At 36.3% G+C, this 18,684-nt stretch overlaps 2 protein-coding genes across 3 annotated transcripts in view; one reads left to right on the top strand and one right to left on the bottom strand.

Moving 5' to 3' along the window:
* The window catches only part of zdhhc14 (zDHHC palmitoyltransferase 14), a 31,241-nt gene extending 18,933 nt beyond the window's left edge, over positions 1 to 12,308 (bottom strand). Inside the window, exons 1-2 of one of the 2 annotated variants that reach the window (XM_055185890.2) lie at positions 11,187 to 12,308; positions 1,229 to 1,389 (exon numbers count right to left, since the gene is read on the bottom strand). In XM_055185890.2, the coding sequence (XP_055041865.1) occupies positions 1,229 to 1,389; positions 11,187 to 11,440 (415 nt within the window). In that variant the 5' untranslated portion in view covers positions 11,441 to 12,308. The remainder of the gene's footprint in view (positions 1 to 1,228; positions 1,390 to 11,186) is intronic. The other variant, XM_055185889.2, reaches the window with a different exon arrangement.
* A 146-nt stretch (positions 12,309 to 12,454) lies between these two features.
* Positions 12,455 to 18,026, top strand: tmem242 (transmembrane protein 242). The gene is made up of 4 exons (XM_073855673.1): positions 12,455 to 12,586; positions 13,403 to 13,509; positions 16,298 to 16,429; positions 16,528 to 18,026. Exons 1-4 carry the CDS (start codon positions 12,517 to 12,519, stop codon positions 16,636 to 16,638), a joined length of 420 nt encoding a protein of 139 aa, XP_073711774.1. The 5' UTR covers positions 12,455 to 12,516; the 3' UTR covers positions 16,639 to 18,026.
* The last annotated feature ends 658 nt before the right edge of the window (positions 18,027 to 18,684 follow it).

Genomic DNA, 18,684 nt, shown 5'->3' with positions numbered 1-18,684 from the left:
GCGTTAGGTAAAAGGGGGTAAACCCAACACAGTGGGTTGTAAATTTCAGGGTTAATTTAACCCAGCAGCTGTGTTTGTCCCTATTTGACCCAAATTTTTACCAGCATTTTTAGAGTGTGATATATCTGAATAAAACACAAACATACATCCACGTATAAAGACATATTTTCAACCCACTGGAGTCATTTGGATCATTTAATGATTTACATTACATTTATGCACTTTGGCAGATGATTTTATCCAAATGCACTTACAGCTCATTACAAGGTATACATTTGATCAGTACAAGTTTTCCCTGAGGATGGAGCCCATGACCGCTGTGCTGCTAATACAATGCCCTACCAACTGAGCTACACGAACACAAATGATGGGCGGATCATCACTTTAGCGTATCAAATATGATAACATTACAGCATATTAATATAACGTTGTTACTTTGCGCTTACCTGAAGAAATGAAGAATAAATCTGGGATGGCATTTGGTTCAACAGTGCATTACAAGGTATACATTATATCGGTATGCGTGTTCCCTGGGATCGAACCCACAACCTCCTGCGCTGCTCTATGTCCCTAATAGCCCCAGTCTCCATCCACTTTCATTATAAAACAAATAGCATTTGACATTAGGGCGAGGACATGGTACTTTTATCTGTCTGCGAACCCTATGACACCATCCAGCATCTTCTAAACAGCATGCAGCATCCCTGGGGCTCACAGCAGTGTTTACTTGACACTACATTATTTATTTGAACAGCAGGGACACATACTGTAACTTCAATTCCCAAGTTGAAAACCCTGAGCTTCACTGAATCAGTCCAAATGATTTCCATTTCCCAACACCGGGGTCCTCATGAAAGCGAGCCAATTCGGTCACTACTACATATAATTATAACCAGAATATTCATGCACACTCCAAGTGAATGAAATCAATTCAAAAACACCCCAACCAACTTGTAAGAAAATGTTACCTCAAAAGGGATTAAAATATCAGGATAATGTGAACACATACTGTAGGACATCTCGAATCTGTGCTAGGTATAAATATTTCAGCAGATTTTATATTACTCTGGGATGTCAGCAGCATGCATTATTCACGTGACACACGATAGGAGAATAACATCAAATGTTCTGGTTTTACTTAAGAGAAAATCTCAGTCGATCATCTCAGAGACCTGCAGCGAGAGCCGGCAAATTTGGAGAAAACAAACAGGAAGAGCCATCATCTCACCTATCTGTCTCTCGATGTCCGCCGCTTCCTCTGGTGTGGCTCTGGGCAGGACGCCCGGGTCGCTGAAGCTCGCCCGAAGCAGCATTCCCATCACAAAGAAGAAGAGCACGCCTCCGATGGCCGGAATGGCCGGAGTCAGGTTGGACGCCAGGAACGGACAGCTGGAAGAGAAGGAGCGTAAACAGTATTAAACGCTTGGAGAATGTTGTGATATTACGTCACTAAAAAGTAAAACTGATTACTTTTCATTGCTTTTTTGCTATACATGTCACAATACTTTAAAGTAACGTTTGCATCTTTATTGCCATCTCTGTTTGAAACAATAGCAAGCTACTTGTGGAGTTATTTTCTTTACATGAATTAAAGTCAAATAACATATTATAGCATGACTTCATCTTTAAAAAATATTTAACAATACACAATACCATTTGATAGACATCTGATGATTTTAGTTGGGTAAGTGATATGGGTTAACCTTTATATGACTAACAGGAGTGTTCAAATAATAAACTGAAAATGTCACCAATTTTTTGTGTGTTTTTCCCATTTTTTTCCCTCCAAAACAAAAGTTCATGTTGGAGTTAACAAGTGACAAAATCTTCCTGCCATATTATCTAATGGCCTTCAAACTGTTAGACATAAACATTATAACTGTCTGCAACAGTTGCTATTTTTTGCTACTATATTGGACGCCTGCTAAATTGACCAAGCAAAACAAGGCATGGGAATTAAATTATCCAAAACGGTCAGATGCTATCGAGTGCCATGTTAAAATAGCAAAGCCCTAGAGGGCCTTTTATAAAAGTCATACTGTGTTTATCACAGCGTCTGCGGTATGTTGTAGTTTGCTCTAAAAAATTCATTGCACAGTACTCTCCAAAGTCCAGTTATGAGGATGTCCTGAAATACAGAGAGGTTGTAAAAAGGACCATTTCATACCAACACATAAGGAGTTTTACTTTGGCAACACTATTTATGCCGACTACATTATCAAGTGGTTTTATTGCAAATTAATGTAAACTCCTCCTCTTATATTCCTTTTTACTTCTTTAATGTAAGATGGAAAGATTTAGTTTAATATCACACCTATTATATGTGACCCTGGACCACAAAAGCAGCCATAAGTCGCATGGGTATATTTGTAGCAATAGCCAACAATCATTGTATGGATCAAAATGATAAAAAAAGTCATTCTAAAAATCATTAGGATAATAAGTAAAGATTGTTTCATGAAGCAATTTTGTAAACGTTTTTTTTTTTTGTACATTATCCCGCTATTACACAGCTATTTATCTCATACAAGTAAGGTAAGAAACATTAAAGGTGCAGTGTGTAAATTTTAGCGGCATCTAGTGGTGAGGTTGCGAATTGCAACCAACGGCTTAGTCCATGGCTCACCCCTCGCTTGAAACACATAAAAAAGCTACGGTAGCCACCACCGCACAAACATTTCATTGTCGGAGACAAAAATTGTCCTTTCATTGTCGGAGAAAAAAATTGTCCTTTAAGGGCTTCTGTAGAAAACTGGCAGCACAAAATGGCGACTTCCATGTAAGGGGACCCTCTGTGTATGTAGATAAAAAGGTCTCATTTTAAGGTAATAAACACATAACGGTTTATTATGAAAGGTCTTTATACACACCTGATTATATAGTTTTGTATATTATTTTGCATTTCTGTCAAAAGATCCTTCTAAAAATTACACACTGCACCTTTAAATATTGATTTGAAATATTTCATTTCCTCTCTTTTAACAAATATAGACCTTCCGTGAGAAAAACATGTTTACTTTGGGGACAAAACATTCAAATGTCAAACACATTATTTGGTTTAATCATTTGTAAATATAACGCCATAAATGTTATTAAAAGGCATATTTATATTTCATTTTGTGTAATATTAAACTGCACCTGTTTGATTTGCAGTATCCCGGATACCGTGTTTTCAGTTTTCAGTTTTGCGTGGTTGTTTTCTGAAAAGAACGAACCTTGGAATGTCGCGACTGGCCAATCAGAATCAAGTATTTTAGAGAGCCGTGGAATAAGTGTTGTGTTATAAGTGTCGTTAAAAACTTCATTTGGACAACTTTAAAGGCGACTCTCTCAATATTTTGATTTTTTTGCACCCTCAGATTCCAGATTTTCGAAGAGTTGTATCTCGGCCAAATATTGTCCTATACTAACAAACCATACATTAATGGAAAGCTTATTTATTCAGCTGGTCCTGCAGGTCTTCATGTTTGATAGTCAATCAATGTAAAAACTGCACTTAAATTGTTAACTATAAATCAAAGTTTAGTAAATCAACAAGTTTAATAAATCAAAAACACACAAAAATACAAATCAAAAAGTTACAGTAATTCATCACTAGTCAGGATAAAAGATAAAAATGTAAATAACTTGCAAATCCAAGTTGATTATCCTTAAAAAAAATTTTTTTTTACAGATAACCCATTTAATTGTTTTACAATCCATCTATGAGAACAAATAAAATTGGCAATAATACATTGACTTCATGTATTATATAATAATTTTCCCATTATTCTGTTTTTTATTTTTGTGTGTTTTTTATTATCTCTTCATCTTTCTTGTAAAGCTGCTTTGAAGCAACCAAACACTGCAAAAAAGCGATATATAAATAAATATTACTTGATAAGACTGACTTAAAGTTGATTTATTGCAATTAGCACTGATTTGCAATAAATGAATAATTTTAATATTTCAAAAAGTGTATGTCTAGTCAGAGTTTTAGGTTGATGCAGATAGCAGAGACTGGTGAGACAAAGAGAGTAATGCTTACTTTGCCCAGAAACAATGTGAAACATGTATGTTGTTACATCATTTTTAGTTTTTAAATATATTTTATTATTATTCAAACTGATTTTACACACTTACAGCGTTATTGTTTTGCATATCATGTATCATATTACTTTGACGGTATTGAAGAAAATGCAATATCTTTCTAAGATATTTTACCCAAGATGTGTCTTTGCTATTGCTATGAATGGGGGAGATTGCAGTGGTCAATATGGCCACTCTAATCCCGCTTTCCAGTAAAATGAACAAATCGTCAACCGTTAAAGAATGACATCCACTGGAAAAGGGACTTTGTGCATGGTTAGTTTTTGACAGATCTTGCTTTACCAAGACTTTGATATCATGCAGCCATGAAAATAATGTGGACTTTAGAGCTTAACTAAAGTTCCACTGTGTGGAAAATCAGGTTTTTATTGTCGTTGTACAGTGGCAAGAAAAAGTATGTGAACCCCTAGGAATAAACTGGTTTTCTACTGTGATTTGCCATAAAATGTGATCTGATCCTCATCTAGGTCACAACAATAGACAAACACAATGTGCATAAGGTGACAACACAGAAATAATTCTAGTTTCTTGTCTTTTTTGGAGAACCCCCATTAAACATTCATAGTGCTGGAGGAAAATGTAAGTGAACCCTTGGATTTAACAGCTTGTTGAGCCTCATTTGGCAGCAAATACTTCAAGCAAGCGCTTTCAGTAGTTCTGAATCAGACCTGCTCATCGTTCAGAAGCAATTTTTGCTCATTCCCCTTTACAAAACCACTTTAACTCAGACACATTTGTAGGATGTCTGGTGTGAAGTGAACCGCTCTCTTGAGGTCATTTCACAGGTTAAGGTCTGGGCTTTGACTAGGCCACTCCAAATGGCGCATTTTGTTTTTCTTAAGCCAGTCTGGAGTGGATTTACTACAATGCTTAAGGTCATCATCCTGTTGCATCAACTAACTTCTACTGAGCTTCAACTGGTGGACAGCCACCCTGACATTGTCTTGTAGGATTTTTTTTTTTTAACTTAATAATTCATTTTACCCTCGATGATGGCAAGTGGTCCAAGCCATGAGGCAGCAAAGCAAGCCCAAATCATGATGTTCCCTCCACCATACTTCACTGTTGGGAAGATGTTTTGATGATGGTAAGCTGTGCCCATTTTGCACCATAACATTTTTCCCAAAAAATTCAAATTTTGTTTCATCAATCCATAACATATTTTCCCAGTAGCACTGGGGGTTTGCCAAGGTGCTCTTTTGCAAACTTCAGGCTCACAGCAATGTTTTTCGGTAGAGCAGCGGCTTCCTCCGTGGTGTACTGTCATAGACACCGTGCCTGTTTAAAGACTTGCGTATGGTAGACTCAGGAACAGAGCTGTGTGCCCGTTCCAATGATGTCTTCAAGCCTTTAGCTGTTACTCGTGGGTTCTTCTTTACTTCATTGAGTATTCTGCATGGTGTCTTAGGAGTCATCTTGACTGTGCGCCCACTTCTAGGAAGGGTAGCTACAGTATTTAACTGTCTCCATTTATAGACAATTTGTCTAAGTGTAGACTGATGAATAGGGCTGTTGAAACGAATTTCAGTAATCGAATATAATTCGAATATTAAAAAAAATAATACTAATCGAATGTTAAAACTACTTTTCGAATGGGATTAAAAAAATTGATTTAAAAATATTTTTTTATGTGTTCACTATCTAACGCATTTATGCTGTTAAATACCGCTAGCTACCGCGACCCGCATTCCATCGGCTAATTCATTTGAAAAAGACCAGCAGCAGGAGGTACGTGAGAAAGCGGAGCTGATAGCGATTGCGGAGGAAGGTTATGAGGAAGACGAGAATGGAGCAGCCAAGGTGAAGAGGACAGTGTCAGGAGAAAACCGCTTTCAGTCCTATGGACGACCGTTTTGGGAATGTCTTTAAAGCGTAACTAAACCCCTGGTCAGAGCCTGACTCCACCCACTGGCAATATTTGAAAAATGCAAGAAAAGTAGGCAGATCCCAACAGAGAAAGAGGGGATGAACTAAGCTCATACCAAGTGTGTGATGAGATCGTAACAAGGGCGTGGTGAGCTTGAACCTGCTTACGTCACAAGTTATTTTTTGGACCCAACATCCAATAGGAAAATTCAACTGCAGTAGCCACCGTTCAACCTGAAGAGGGCAGCACTCAGACGTTTTTACACCATATATTGTAGTATTGAAACACTTTATATCCAAATGTCAAAAAACTTACTTAAATCAATGAACAGCACTAATAAACTGTCATTCTTACAGATCAGTAACTAAAAAAAGTTGGATTAGGGTTTAGTTACTCTTTAATGCTAATTTGTTTGGATAAGTTTGTCTTTTCGACCAGTGACAAAATACTTGTTCAAGATCACACTTCCTCTAAGGTGTGTTTAAATGAAAAAAGAATATGAAATTGGAAGCCAGGGGATGTGTGTGCTGTGTGTAAGTATAACTAATGATGCGATCTACGCTGCCCTCATACGTGAACAAAGAGAACTGCGTTGATAATGAAATTTTCATTAAAGTTGACAACTTTGTTAATTTTGTGTCTAAGCTTAGTCATTAATTAGCAAGAAAGATATCACCTGTTATTAAATAATTACATGTTTATTAGTAGGGGTGTGACGGTTATTGTATAACCGTGAGACCGACGGTTATAGTTGAACACCGTCATTAGAACTCTATAACCGACAAAACCGTGTTATTAAAATATTAAAAAAAAAAATATATATATATATATATATATATATATATATATATATATATATATATATATATATATCATAAAGAATGTTTAAATACTAATTAAAAACAATTGTCAACAGTCTGTGTTACACGCCCCACCATGTTATCACGTCACGCAATGAAAAATACAGAGCAGAGCAGACACTAACAACGCGCTGACATACAGGAGAGACCAGGGCAATTTTTGGTTACTTTTGAGATTAAACATATTAAACAAAGTCTCACCTTTCAAATCATCTCTTCCTTCTATTTAATTTATAGAATCAAATAAACATGAACGACCATAAGATGTTTTAACCACGGAAAGGCTCCGCCCCGCTTTTCAAGTTCAAATCCTCCCATCTACCAACTCTCCTGAAAGCACATTCACTGCTAGTTGTCTTGCTGTTAATTGTAAATAAACTTAGAGCAACTAGCTAATCAGTGTTTAGTTTATTCAAATGCTGGTTTCACATCGCAAGCATGAGCAGCGCGTATGCGGAGAACGTTTGCCGCGCGTGGCCATTGTGCTTTTACACCGGCTGCGTTTGCAGCGCATATGGCGCAGTTTAATAACAGTATAACAATCTCAAGTTCACATTACTTTATTTTACATGCATTTATGAGCAAAACCTCTTCAAGACGCTTTTAATCCACATTGTTTTCGTGCTGTTCTGGTCCGTGTAATGACAGATATAGACACAATTATAGACATTAAAAGCCCATGGCACAAATCTGTTCCTCTGAAGATTATTATAATGATAGATAGAGGATTCATTTATGCTGGGCAGAGAGTGACAGCGCAGTCTGGCAACAGTGTGTTTTTTAAATATTGAATTGCTTTCTGTTAAATTTCTCAAAGTCATTATGGTTTAAAACACACTTGGCATCACATTCATGATTTTATGGTAAAATGACACGCGTCAATCCACGAGCATTTAAACAAACCCCACCCCCCCAGACGGTTATGTGACGAACCGTTGTTGTGTCGAAGTCTGTTCCCCCTATGTTCCCCCTATTTTTCCCTTCAGTGTAGTGTTTTTAACGCGTTTTTATCACGTTATAGGTTTCATTATTTATATATTTAAAGTTTTAATGGCTACTGAGATGTTTATGTGTGCATTTCTGTAATGTATCTGTATTGTTCCTAATGGTAAGTCGATTATTTTTACAGTATAAATCATATTATATGTATAATATTTATTTAATTATGTATGCAAACATTACATTTTTAAAACAACCAGTAAAGGGAAAAAAAGAAAAAGACAGGCTATATTTTAAAAGAAATACCCTAATAGAAAACTGTCAAATGTATGAAATATTTAATAAATTGTATTATAAAATACATGATATTATGCCTTTTTAGTATAACCAATTCAAATCTTTAATCTTTCTAAATGTAACGTGATGCAAACGCTATAAAAGCACTACACTAAAGGGAAACATAGGGGGAACTGAGTTCGACACAACACCGTCACATTTGACTCACGTCTTAACCGTCATCACCAATTCTGAAACCGGCACAGCCCTATTTATTAGTAATACTGCAATGTCTTCTAGTGGACATAATTTAAAACAAGTCAACTATACGAGCTCATAGTGGCATTGGCAATGCATAAGCCCGTTTTTACAACGTGTGTAGATAGGTATAGTAAATATTAATAAGTCAAATTTGAGCATTAAATAATCGATTATAAATCGAATATTAAAAAAAATAATGAATGAAATTCGAATGGGATAGTAGAGGCAGATTGACAGCCCTACTTATGAAGGTCTAAACATTTTGAGATTGTTTTGTATCCCTTTTCAGCCTTATGGAGTGCAACATCTCTTGATCAGATATCTTTATAAGAGCATGGTTCAGAAGAGCTGATGCTTCTTAAGGAGAGCAATCTTAAAATGTGTGAGTGTCTTAATATCAATCAAAGTTGCACTAAACCACACATTTAAACTCATTTTATTAATTGGACTCCAGTTTGCCAGCTTCTAGCTTTCAATAAAGTAATTAGTCCATGGGCTCACTTACATTTTCCTCCAGCACTGTGAATGTTTAATGGGTGTTTCCAAAAAAGACACAAGAAACTGGAATTATTTATGCCTTGTGATCTTATGCACATCATAATATCACTACGCCTGCTGCAGCCATGTTACATCAACAAACTCCTTGATTGTTACGGCAGAAGTTTTAAATAGGAAAAATATTGAAACTCTTTGGTTATTTTTTGCGACATGCTAATGGTCTAATCAGATTCAATGGATTATGCTAAGCTATGCTAAAAATGCTACCGCCAGACCCAGAGATAAGCTGAATGGATTCCAAAATGATAAAAATTAAATGTTTAACTCTAGGGGAGCTGGAAAATGAGCATATTTTCAAACAAAGTGGAATGTCCCTTTAAGACAAGCCATGTGCAAATTCATCATTTAACACCATTGCAGAGTATTTTCTCCATAAATTAGAGACAGTTTCACAGCACTGCTTCAGCTCTGCTTCTGTGTGGCTCACACATGTAAGGGCAGTGCTGTAACCTGTTAACAGCAGCGCTAAAAGATTAGTGTAGCAAATGCACAGACAGTTCACATATGCATTATGTGAATCGGAACTTAGCAGTTATGTGTCTGAAACTGCGGAACGTAGCATCTATTTACATATTTATATCTATGGTCCGAGGTATGCGAAAGAGGAGGCAGGGACTAATTCGCATATTCATTTTTATATGCTCTGATCTGCGCAATTGAGTAAAGGCGGGGACTAATTTGCACATTCATAGATCCACATATAATAACAAACGAGGAAATTGTGTAGAGTTACATTCAAGCAGTTTTAAAGCATGAAGAAATTCCTGTGACAGGTAAAACTTTTAGCTATTATGATGCTGAAAGATGAACATTTCTTGACTACAGGGAGACTTTAACAGACATTTCTGTATGAGGTGAATTAAAATGTGCATTACGTGCTTTAACATCAATGAATGCTCAAAGTGTTTCGCTTTCCACCCTCCGGAATGTCTTGCCCCATAGACTTCCATTGTAAGTGCATTACTGGAAACTCAATATTTATTTGATTTTACGAGCTGAGGGACGACTCAAACGATTGTGGTTATCAACGGCATGACCATGATCTACAAGCTCACTGCAGTACACTAGATCATCATTTACTCCTCCTTACAGTGAATTTCGAGTAAACAGCCTGTGCTTAACTGCGCAAAAAGACCAACCCAAGTGCCTTTCACCAACACAGCTGATGTGTTTTCACTCATGTCAGAGATCTGGACTTGAAGGCTTTGCGGAGGCCTGCAATGACTTAATAAAAAGCACGACACAATTAACTCGAAAGCACAGAAAATAAAACCGTGGGCCGGGTCGTCCTGTTGTTTCCTAGGAGACGCTGCTTATTCCAAAAGCACACAAAGATCGGGAAAGGGAAATCGTTGCTATGGAAACAGGACCACACTACGTCTATGTTTTGGAAGTTGTGGTATGGAATGTATGGGGTTTGGAGAGATGGGGGATGGGACACATCCTGTATCCACATGTAGCAGCAATCCTGGGATAAAACGGAGACATTCTTCCACATACAAAAATGGGATACAGGAAAAACAACCTTAAGCTATATACTGTCAACGCACAATGTGCACAAGCTCTGAGCACAAGGCTCTCGTCTAAAGTTTTTAGGAAATGTCTGGAATGCAAACGTTATTCGTTGACAGTTTCTACAAGGGCTTCCTTGCAGCGTGCAATGTGTCATAGGGTTGCAAAGCTTGGGAATTTTGGAAAATTCCAAGTAGGACACTTAAAGTATTAAAAAAAATGATTTGTACATTTTGTGTAATTTAGACAAAATGTATCACAAACATTAGCTTCCTCTGCATCTAACTCATCTTCTTCCGTGTGCCACAATTCCCATATATTTCCGTGTAATTTTCCTCGTAAAGTTCAATGCAGGGGTGGACTTCGAGATAAAATGCCACACCGACTGTACATACAATTAATATAAAATACCCAAATATAACTGAAGCACAACAGCTCCTCTATCAAAGCAATCAGAACTAAAAAGAAAGGGAACTATGTAGACTTGTTTAAACAAGTATGTGCTTTAGTTATGGTCTCTGTTTTGTTTAATGTTTGCATAGTTACTTTGTTAACCTCTTGCACTGTTATAATTGTACGATTTAACTCCTCAAATATTAAAAACACTAAACTTTTTCAGTTTTTGAACTTGATTCTGCTCCTCTTACTAAAAAGTTAACTAGTACTTTGGTATACTGAATGATACGATGGTATTTGCATACAGCAACACCAAAATACACCATATGATATTACCATTGTGCTTTTAGTCATTTAACTAGGACATGTGGGTGAAAGTAAGCAGCTTAGCCCCAAAAACCACAGTACCACCATCATATTACACTTACTCAAAGGCAAAGAAGAGGCCACTGGTCACCAAGATGAGAACCATGGTAAGGTAGAAAACCCCCGTCTGCTTTGCCATCATGATCCTCCCGTCGCAATAAAACTTATTTCGTCCAGGAAAGACCTGCCATTTCCTTTTGCTCTTCCTCTTGATGGTGTGTGGGGTCTCCATGGGTGAGGAGTTATGTGTACAGATCTGGTTATACTGACACTCTCTGATGGGCTCCTCCATTCCCAAATGCATGGTGCCTGTCATTTACCCCCCAAAAAAACAAGCTGAATCAAAGCAGGAATCTAAATGTTCTCCAGTGAACGGGGAACTGATGAGACGGCTGGGTCCTGGAGAAACATCACTGATAGAGAAGGCATTACAATACACAGTCAAAGAAAATCACGCAACTGGAACCAAGCGACCATTTTCTTTGCTCCATGTTTTAGAACAATCTTGAGTTATTTAATAGCACTTAGTTTAAACAATTTACATCCCAGATGAAATCAGATCCGCGTGTTTGTTTGGACAACTTCCTCGTTGCAGATGTCTACACAACAGGACGCGCTCCAGGAGGATATAAAGGCATGCGAGCATCATGTCCAGAAATGTCGCTTTGTCTCGCGTTCCGATGAAATCAAATCCACGGAAAACACGTAAACGTGTCCTTCCGACGTCCGTTTATCCAAATGATTTTTATCGCGTGAACTTTAGTAATTGGTTAACGTTATTAATGTCATAACGCGATCAAAGAAGAAAACAGCGTATCTGTATCCGTTATAACGGTGAAGAAGGCGACGATCGCTGCGCGTCCTCACTGACGAACAGAACACAGCGTGAAATGCGCGAGCTCCGAGCATACGATGACCCTATAAACAACAGCAGTGTCTCAAAACCTAGTGAGCTCACTTCCTAGATGGCGTTTTACCATAAACTGGGGTGCCTAGTGGCCACATTTGCCGTTGAAACCTAATGAGTTGCCTAATAAGAATTTTTGCCTACGTGCTTCTCGAAAAACACTCCGTCCAATTGAACCGGTGCCCAAAAATTGTATCTAACTTAAATAGTACGTAGGCAGCTCACTTCGTGGTGGTCATGAACATCTACATTCTTGTGGATAAATCTGTGACATTATTAAAATTAAATATGGCTTGTATTGTTGTTGTTTTCCTGTCTACAAACATATCAGATAACAATAAATAAATAACAATACACCCGACTGTAACGGAACTTTGACCCGTGAAATGTGTTAACGATGTACATGTTTAATATTTTAATGAGACGCCAAAGGTTCCGCCAGGTTTGTTTCGGCCGGACCCGTATGAGTGTGGGACGCGTTCAAGATGTCAGTGGAGCACGAGAGCACGACTGTAAATGTGACTGAGAATGACGACAAATCACTCTTGATCAAAGGTTTGTTGTTATTTAATAGCGTATGCAGATATTACCACACACACAGACAGCTCTTATTAACTACTCGTCAACATGAGTCATAATCTAGTTAACCAGCTGTAGGTCAGATGGGTCACATCAAACTCAAATTCATCAAATGAAAACTAATGTAATTTTTTGCACTTTTGATTTCGGGAAGACTGTGCAGGCATTCAAGAACAATATAATATTTTATAAAGCCGGTTGTTATTAACACTACTACTGAAATAATACTATTATCATAGTACTAATGGTAGTGCTAAATATTTTTTTGCATTTTTTGTATATAACTTAATAAATTGTTGAACTGTCGCTACTACTAATATTAATAAGTAATAATAATAGAGCGCAGCTTACATTTTGCTTTGTTTCTGGAAGTATTTGTTTTTCTACTTATTTGCTCCATGAGCATATGAAAAAAAGTTAATGTATTTTTAAATACATTTTTTTAATTATTTATAAAAGCAATACATTTTCTGTTTATTGCAAACTGTACAAATATAAAGTGCAGGATGTTACACCGGGAATGAATCTGAAATGCTTCCTGTGGGTGGTTGCTGCACAGCTTTTACGCAGTTAATTTTTCCATGGTAACAGCAACTTTTATGACTGGTGAAAATTGACATTTTAGGCATTTAGCAGATGCTTTTATTCAAAGTACAATATACAGTACAGTAAGGTTAAACCTAAGGAAGCAATAACATGGGGTTATATTAGTGCAAAATGGACCAATCTGCATTGATTTACAGTATATAGTTACTAGCTGAGAGTCAATACAAGTTACTTTGTTTTATGCAGGTGGTGTTTTTCTCTCTACTGTGGGCACAGCAGGAATGATTGCAGGGTTTGGCTCCACCCTTGCCATGGCTAAGAAGAAGAGTCCCGATTGGTTCAATAAGGGTATCATAAATTTCAGTAATACAGTAGTACACAATTAACAATAAATAGTTACACATTAATGATCATTCACTGCAATCCGGTACACCATTACTTGCGGAAAATGGTTTACCAAAACAAAGATACTGAGCTGGTCTTAATGTTTTCTAGGTTAATAGAAGCACTGGGGACCCGATTATAGCACTTAAACATGGACAAAGTCAGATTTTCACGCTATGACCCCTTTAAAGGACCAATGTGTAGATTTTTAGCGGCATCTAGTGCTGAGATTTAGAATTACAGCCAACGGCTCAGTCCACAGCTCACCCCCCTCCTATTCGAAACCATATACTGTAAAAAAAGATGGACGACGCCCGTTCGCTCTCTTCAATTGGTGAAAGTGTAGCCGCCAGTGTCCCGATACGGCGCTGACATCTTGGGTCTTGAGTCTGCGCAGTAGTGATTTTGGGACCAATCCTGTGCGATAGTGAGCAGGAAGTGAAGCCGCAAAATCAAGGCCCCGCCCTTGCAGAATGCGCATATAACAGCTGTCAATCATGACGTGAATCCACCGTTTTTATAGCATTAAATAACTAACTAAAAACAAACTTATTTTAAAACACTTGAATTTACATCAGCGTGATAAAAACTACAGTAAATGACAGAAACCAGCTTTGGAAAAAGATAATTGAAGTGTAATTAAATAGTTTAGTTGGTCTCAAGTCCCATTAAATAACATGGGGAGGCGGGGTTTATGACCTATACTGGGACCAGTCACTGGGGGGCGATCGAGACGTTTTGGCTTCACTTTTCAAGGCTTTGTTCGGCAGGCTTGTTCTAAATGCATAGAGAAGCTACGGTAGCAACCAAAGGACAAACAAGTCATCATTTAAGACAACGCAGTGACCAAAAGCACTCTATAAAACACTTTGTATAAATAAATACACACACATGCATGTATATATTTAAGAAATGTTTACATGTGTATATACATTTGTATATTTATGTATAATTTATATTATATATAAATACTTAATATATTAATATATTTTTTTAACTTAAAATTATACATGCATTTGTGCATATTTATATACATAATTATTATTTACAGTTCACACAAATATATGATGTAAACAAAAACATTTATTCTGCAATAGATTAATTGCGATTAATCGTTATGCAACCCTACTGTCAAGAGATCCTTCTAAAAGTTACACAATGCACCTTTAAACTATATCATTTACAGTACTTTTAACTTTTTATTCAGGTGTTTGGTGGTCTTATTCCAGCTAAAAGAATCGCACATAAATACATTACAAGATTTGAAGTCTTTTAGCCTTTAGTTCAGTTGTAATAGTGCAATAGTACCGCTAATGTTCAAGAAAACCATACTGCTGCTCTGTTCAGAGAGAAATCTGTCTTCTTTGGGAGCTGTAAATGAAATGGCCATTTAGTCTTTTTAGTTCTATTTTTAAAACCACAGCAGTACAGATGTCTTGCCAAAAGTGACTAAATAAAAATGTACAATGAAAACTATAAAAGTTCTGTAACACACCAACTGCATTTCCAGCTTGAGTTTTTTCATGAGAAATTAATTGACGAGATGTTTCATGTCCTTTCTAAATGAGTAATAATAATCTAACAAATTACTCATTATGTATACATGTACATTGCATCTGTTGCAAACATGCAATATCATCCACAGAATTGAATGATACCCAGATAGTGTGACTTGATGTAGAGAGGTGTGCTAAAGCTTTTCAAAGACTTTAGACATTTCTCCTGGTAGATAATAAAATGTTTGGAAAGATAGACCTTAATTTTTTTCTATGTTTTTATTTCTTTTTATTCCACGGGCTGTTGAATGCTTTATTCTGATTGGTGCACACCCACGGTGTAAAGACACAACGCCAACCTTGGGTGTGCATTGTTTTTTTAATAATTCAATGGCCCGTCATCAATTATTTCTTGCAAAACATATATTGGCGCTTCTTTACTTTATTTTTATTTTAAAGTTTTATGTAACAAAGCGAAAACACTTGGCTCTATGTGAAACGAGAGATGATTCCCACTGTAAAAAATAAGGTTTGGTCAGTTCAACTTAAAAAAGAAAGTTAGCTGGTTGCCTTTACAGTTTTTTACAGTGAGATGAACATGTTCCTTAAAAATGAGTTTTAAAAAATAAAAACTAATTTAATATCTAGAGCAATGAAGATATAAATGACATTAAATTGACGTTATCAAGGGTGGCTGTGTCCGTGTAAGGAAGTTAATGAATTTTTTTGTGATTTCTCTACATAAACAGTTAGTTTAGTTGTTTAAATCAGTGTAAAATAACATAAATGACCTTATTTTCTTATATTATGTTTCTGGTCTTCTTATGAGCCATGGCTTTTCTTTTTATGTTTTCTATGATGTAAATGTCTGGGTGCAACAACCAACTACCTGTCTGTATCATCTCTGCTTGCAATGCTGCTTTCATGTGGTAAAACCAAAGCAGAGGTAATGACGAGAGGAGCTGGGTTTTCACTCAAAATCCTGTTGATATGCACGTCTAACATGGTTATGGCTACAGGCTTCATTTTTTAACTTTGAAGAAAGAGCAGAGAGTGTGGTTGTGCTCAATATATTTCACTTTTCAATGCTATTAAAGGGGTTTACTGAAGCTAGCATTAATATAAACACCATTAAATTTGACCCTGTTTGTTTTTCATGCACATTACTAGTCTTATTGATAAACGTTAAGTAATGCTGCTAAAATAATTTGCAATGAATAAAACAACGCCTCGTTTTTCATCTTCATGTGCTCAGGGTATCGTTGGAAGTGCTGCGGTGCCAGAAAGTGGTGCATCATTAGCGTTGCGAGCGCTGGGTTGGGGTTCGCTCTATGCGTGGTGTGGTGTTGGACTCCTCAGCTTCGCCGCATGGAAGGCCTTGGGCGTCCACAGTGTATGTATCTCTTCAAAGTATCATTTCTGGCATCATACAGTATGCACAGTTTTTATCTTACTCTTACTACAATCTGTAGTATTCTTTTTTTTTTGCAGCTGAAGGAGTTTCGCCAGAAAATGCAAAGCATTTTTCCTGCCGTCCCCAGAAACGAGGCTGAAGAGAATTCTGCTCCATTTGACTGGGATTCAATCTTCAAATCAAAATGAATAGAAATTATATTTGGACATGATTTTTATCGGATGGTCGGTCCGAGTGCCCACCTTTCAGTGTGATTATTGGGGCATTAAACTGGATTAAATGTCTAGTGTGAGGTCACAAGACTGGGGATCGGGTCATTGAAGGCCTGCAGGAGTCAATGTGGTTTGTGTTTGCCCTCATTTGCCACAAAGGACTTCACAAAACCCGAGCCAAGCTCTCCTATCACTCACCGAAGCTAACTGCAGGATTATCATTTATACATACATTCATTTCTCAGATATTAGTCTGATCTCAAATTGGCCACATCAAGTTCTTGACAGCACGGTTATGTGCAGCCCAGTATAGAGACACATGGAAACCTTCAAAAGGTACCCTGGTTATCAACACGTGTATGATTCAATAGATTAACACTGGGATTGGCAATATAAATGTGAAAATAAAAACAGTGCAAATGCCTTTTTTTCATCACTATACATGACGTCAAATGTTTGCAATAAAACCCCTTCTTTTAACGCTCCAGCGAGGTAAAAGTGATAAATGTGTCTTCAATCAGTCGATTATTAACTCGTTAACTAACACTGTCCTGTGAGCGGGACACCCTAGTTTACTTAAATATTTTTAATGTTAATCTAATAATAGTAATATTAATGCATTGACTGCAATTTATTAATTTGTGACAAGAGTATGCAAGAAACCTCTTTTATTTTTGATAATTTTATGTATAAAATAATACCAATTCAAAATAATGTTTTTTTTATATATTTTCCAAGATCTCTGTTAGCAAGGACTATGTATCTTTCTTTTCCAATACCTCCTGAAGCCAAGGAAGTACACTTTAAACTTTTCAATGATATTTACTTAGATGCAGATTAAATATTTATCACAATAACTGTTCTTTCTGTGATTAAAACGACAGTACCATATTGTTTTTGTTGAGACTTTATATAGTAATGCTTTTTGGTCTGATATGTATGAGTGGCTCAAAGTTACAAGTGTTCTCATATCTCAGTTCTCTAAAAATGATATAATTTTTGGTACACTAATGGAAGATAAACAAATTCAGTTTCTATTGAATACTTTTGTTTATAATAGGGAAATTGTACATTCATAAATGTAAATATATGAAAATAAAGCCAAGGTTTTTCAGAAACAATTTTGGATTTACTGTAAATCTTTAAGTAGAGTAAAATTGAAAAGTGAAAGAAGGTTATTTAACCTGTTGAAGGACTTTAAACTTTTGAAGACGCTGAGGTTTTAATTTTCACTGAATTGTTTATTTTTTATGTATTTATTTTTTGTCTGTGTTTTATTTACTTCTTCCTTAAAACTGTGTTCGTAGTTATTTGCCTTATTGTAATTATAATTCACTCCCCCCCAAAATAAATAAATAAAAGTCTTCTGTTCAGCACTTTCACAGAGTAACATAAATGAACAATACAGAAAAGTTACTAATGAAAGAAAAATGTGTGATATAAAATTCTCAAACGAAACACTATAGAAGATACCATAGTATTTACTATAGTAAACTGTAGTAGTATTTTACATATAAAAGGTAAATATAAAGTATTAAAGCATAAATGTATTCATAGTCCGGGTACCTTTTAAATAGTTGGATGACCAAAATGCATGGGCTTAACCCTTTAGTAGACTGTAGAACAAAAAAGCCACGAACAACTTATTAGGGAGAAAAAACTAAAAACTGATGCTGCACAAAAACTAAAAATGCATCAAAGCCAATGTTTTTACTAATCTTTGACAAGCCCAAGACTGTGAAAATGGTTAAAAAAAATCCAGTTCACAATCACTTTTTATATTGAAAATCTGTAATTTCTTATGGTTTTTCAAATTTCTTATATGGTTCATCAAATCAGTGACACCACTTATGAACTTGGCAATTAAAGAGTTAAAATCATGGAAATTTTGTAAGCATTTGGCAGTTTGGTCAGTACTGAGGGTGTTTAACAGATTTATGAAAAAAAATGTGGAAAAAATATTCATCTGGTACATTTTTACAGCCGTTTAATTCAGTGGCTTTTTTGTACACGAACAACCCG

Source organism: Misgurnus anguillicaudatus, chromosome 18, assembly GCF_027580225.2.
Source record: "Misgurnus anguillicaudatus chromosome 18, ASM2758022v2, whole genome shotgun sequence".
NCBI lineage: Eukaryota > Metazoa > Chordata > Actinopteri > Cypriniformes > Cobitidae > Misgurnus > Misgurnus anguillicaudatus.
Note: the sequence above shows the minus strand (reverse complement) of the source record. Positions and strands in the feature narration are given on the sequence as shown.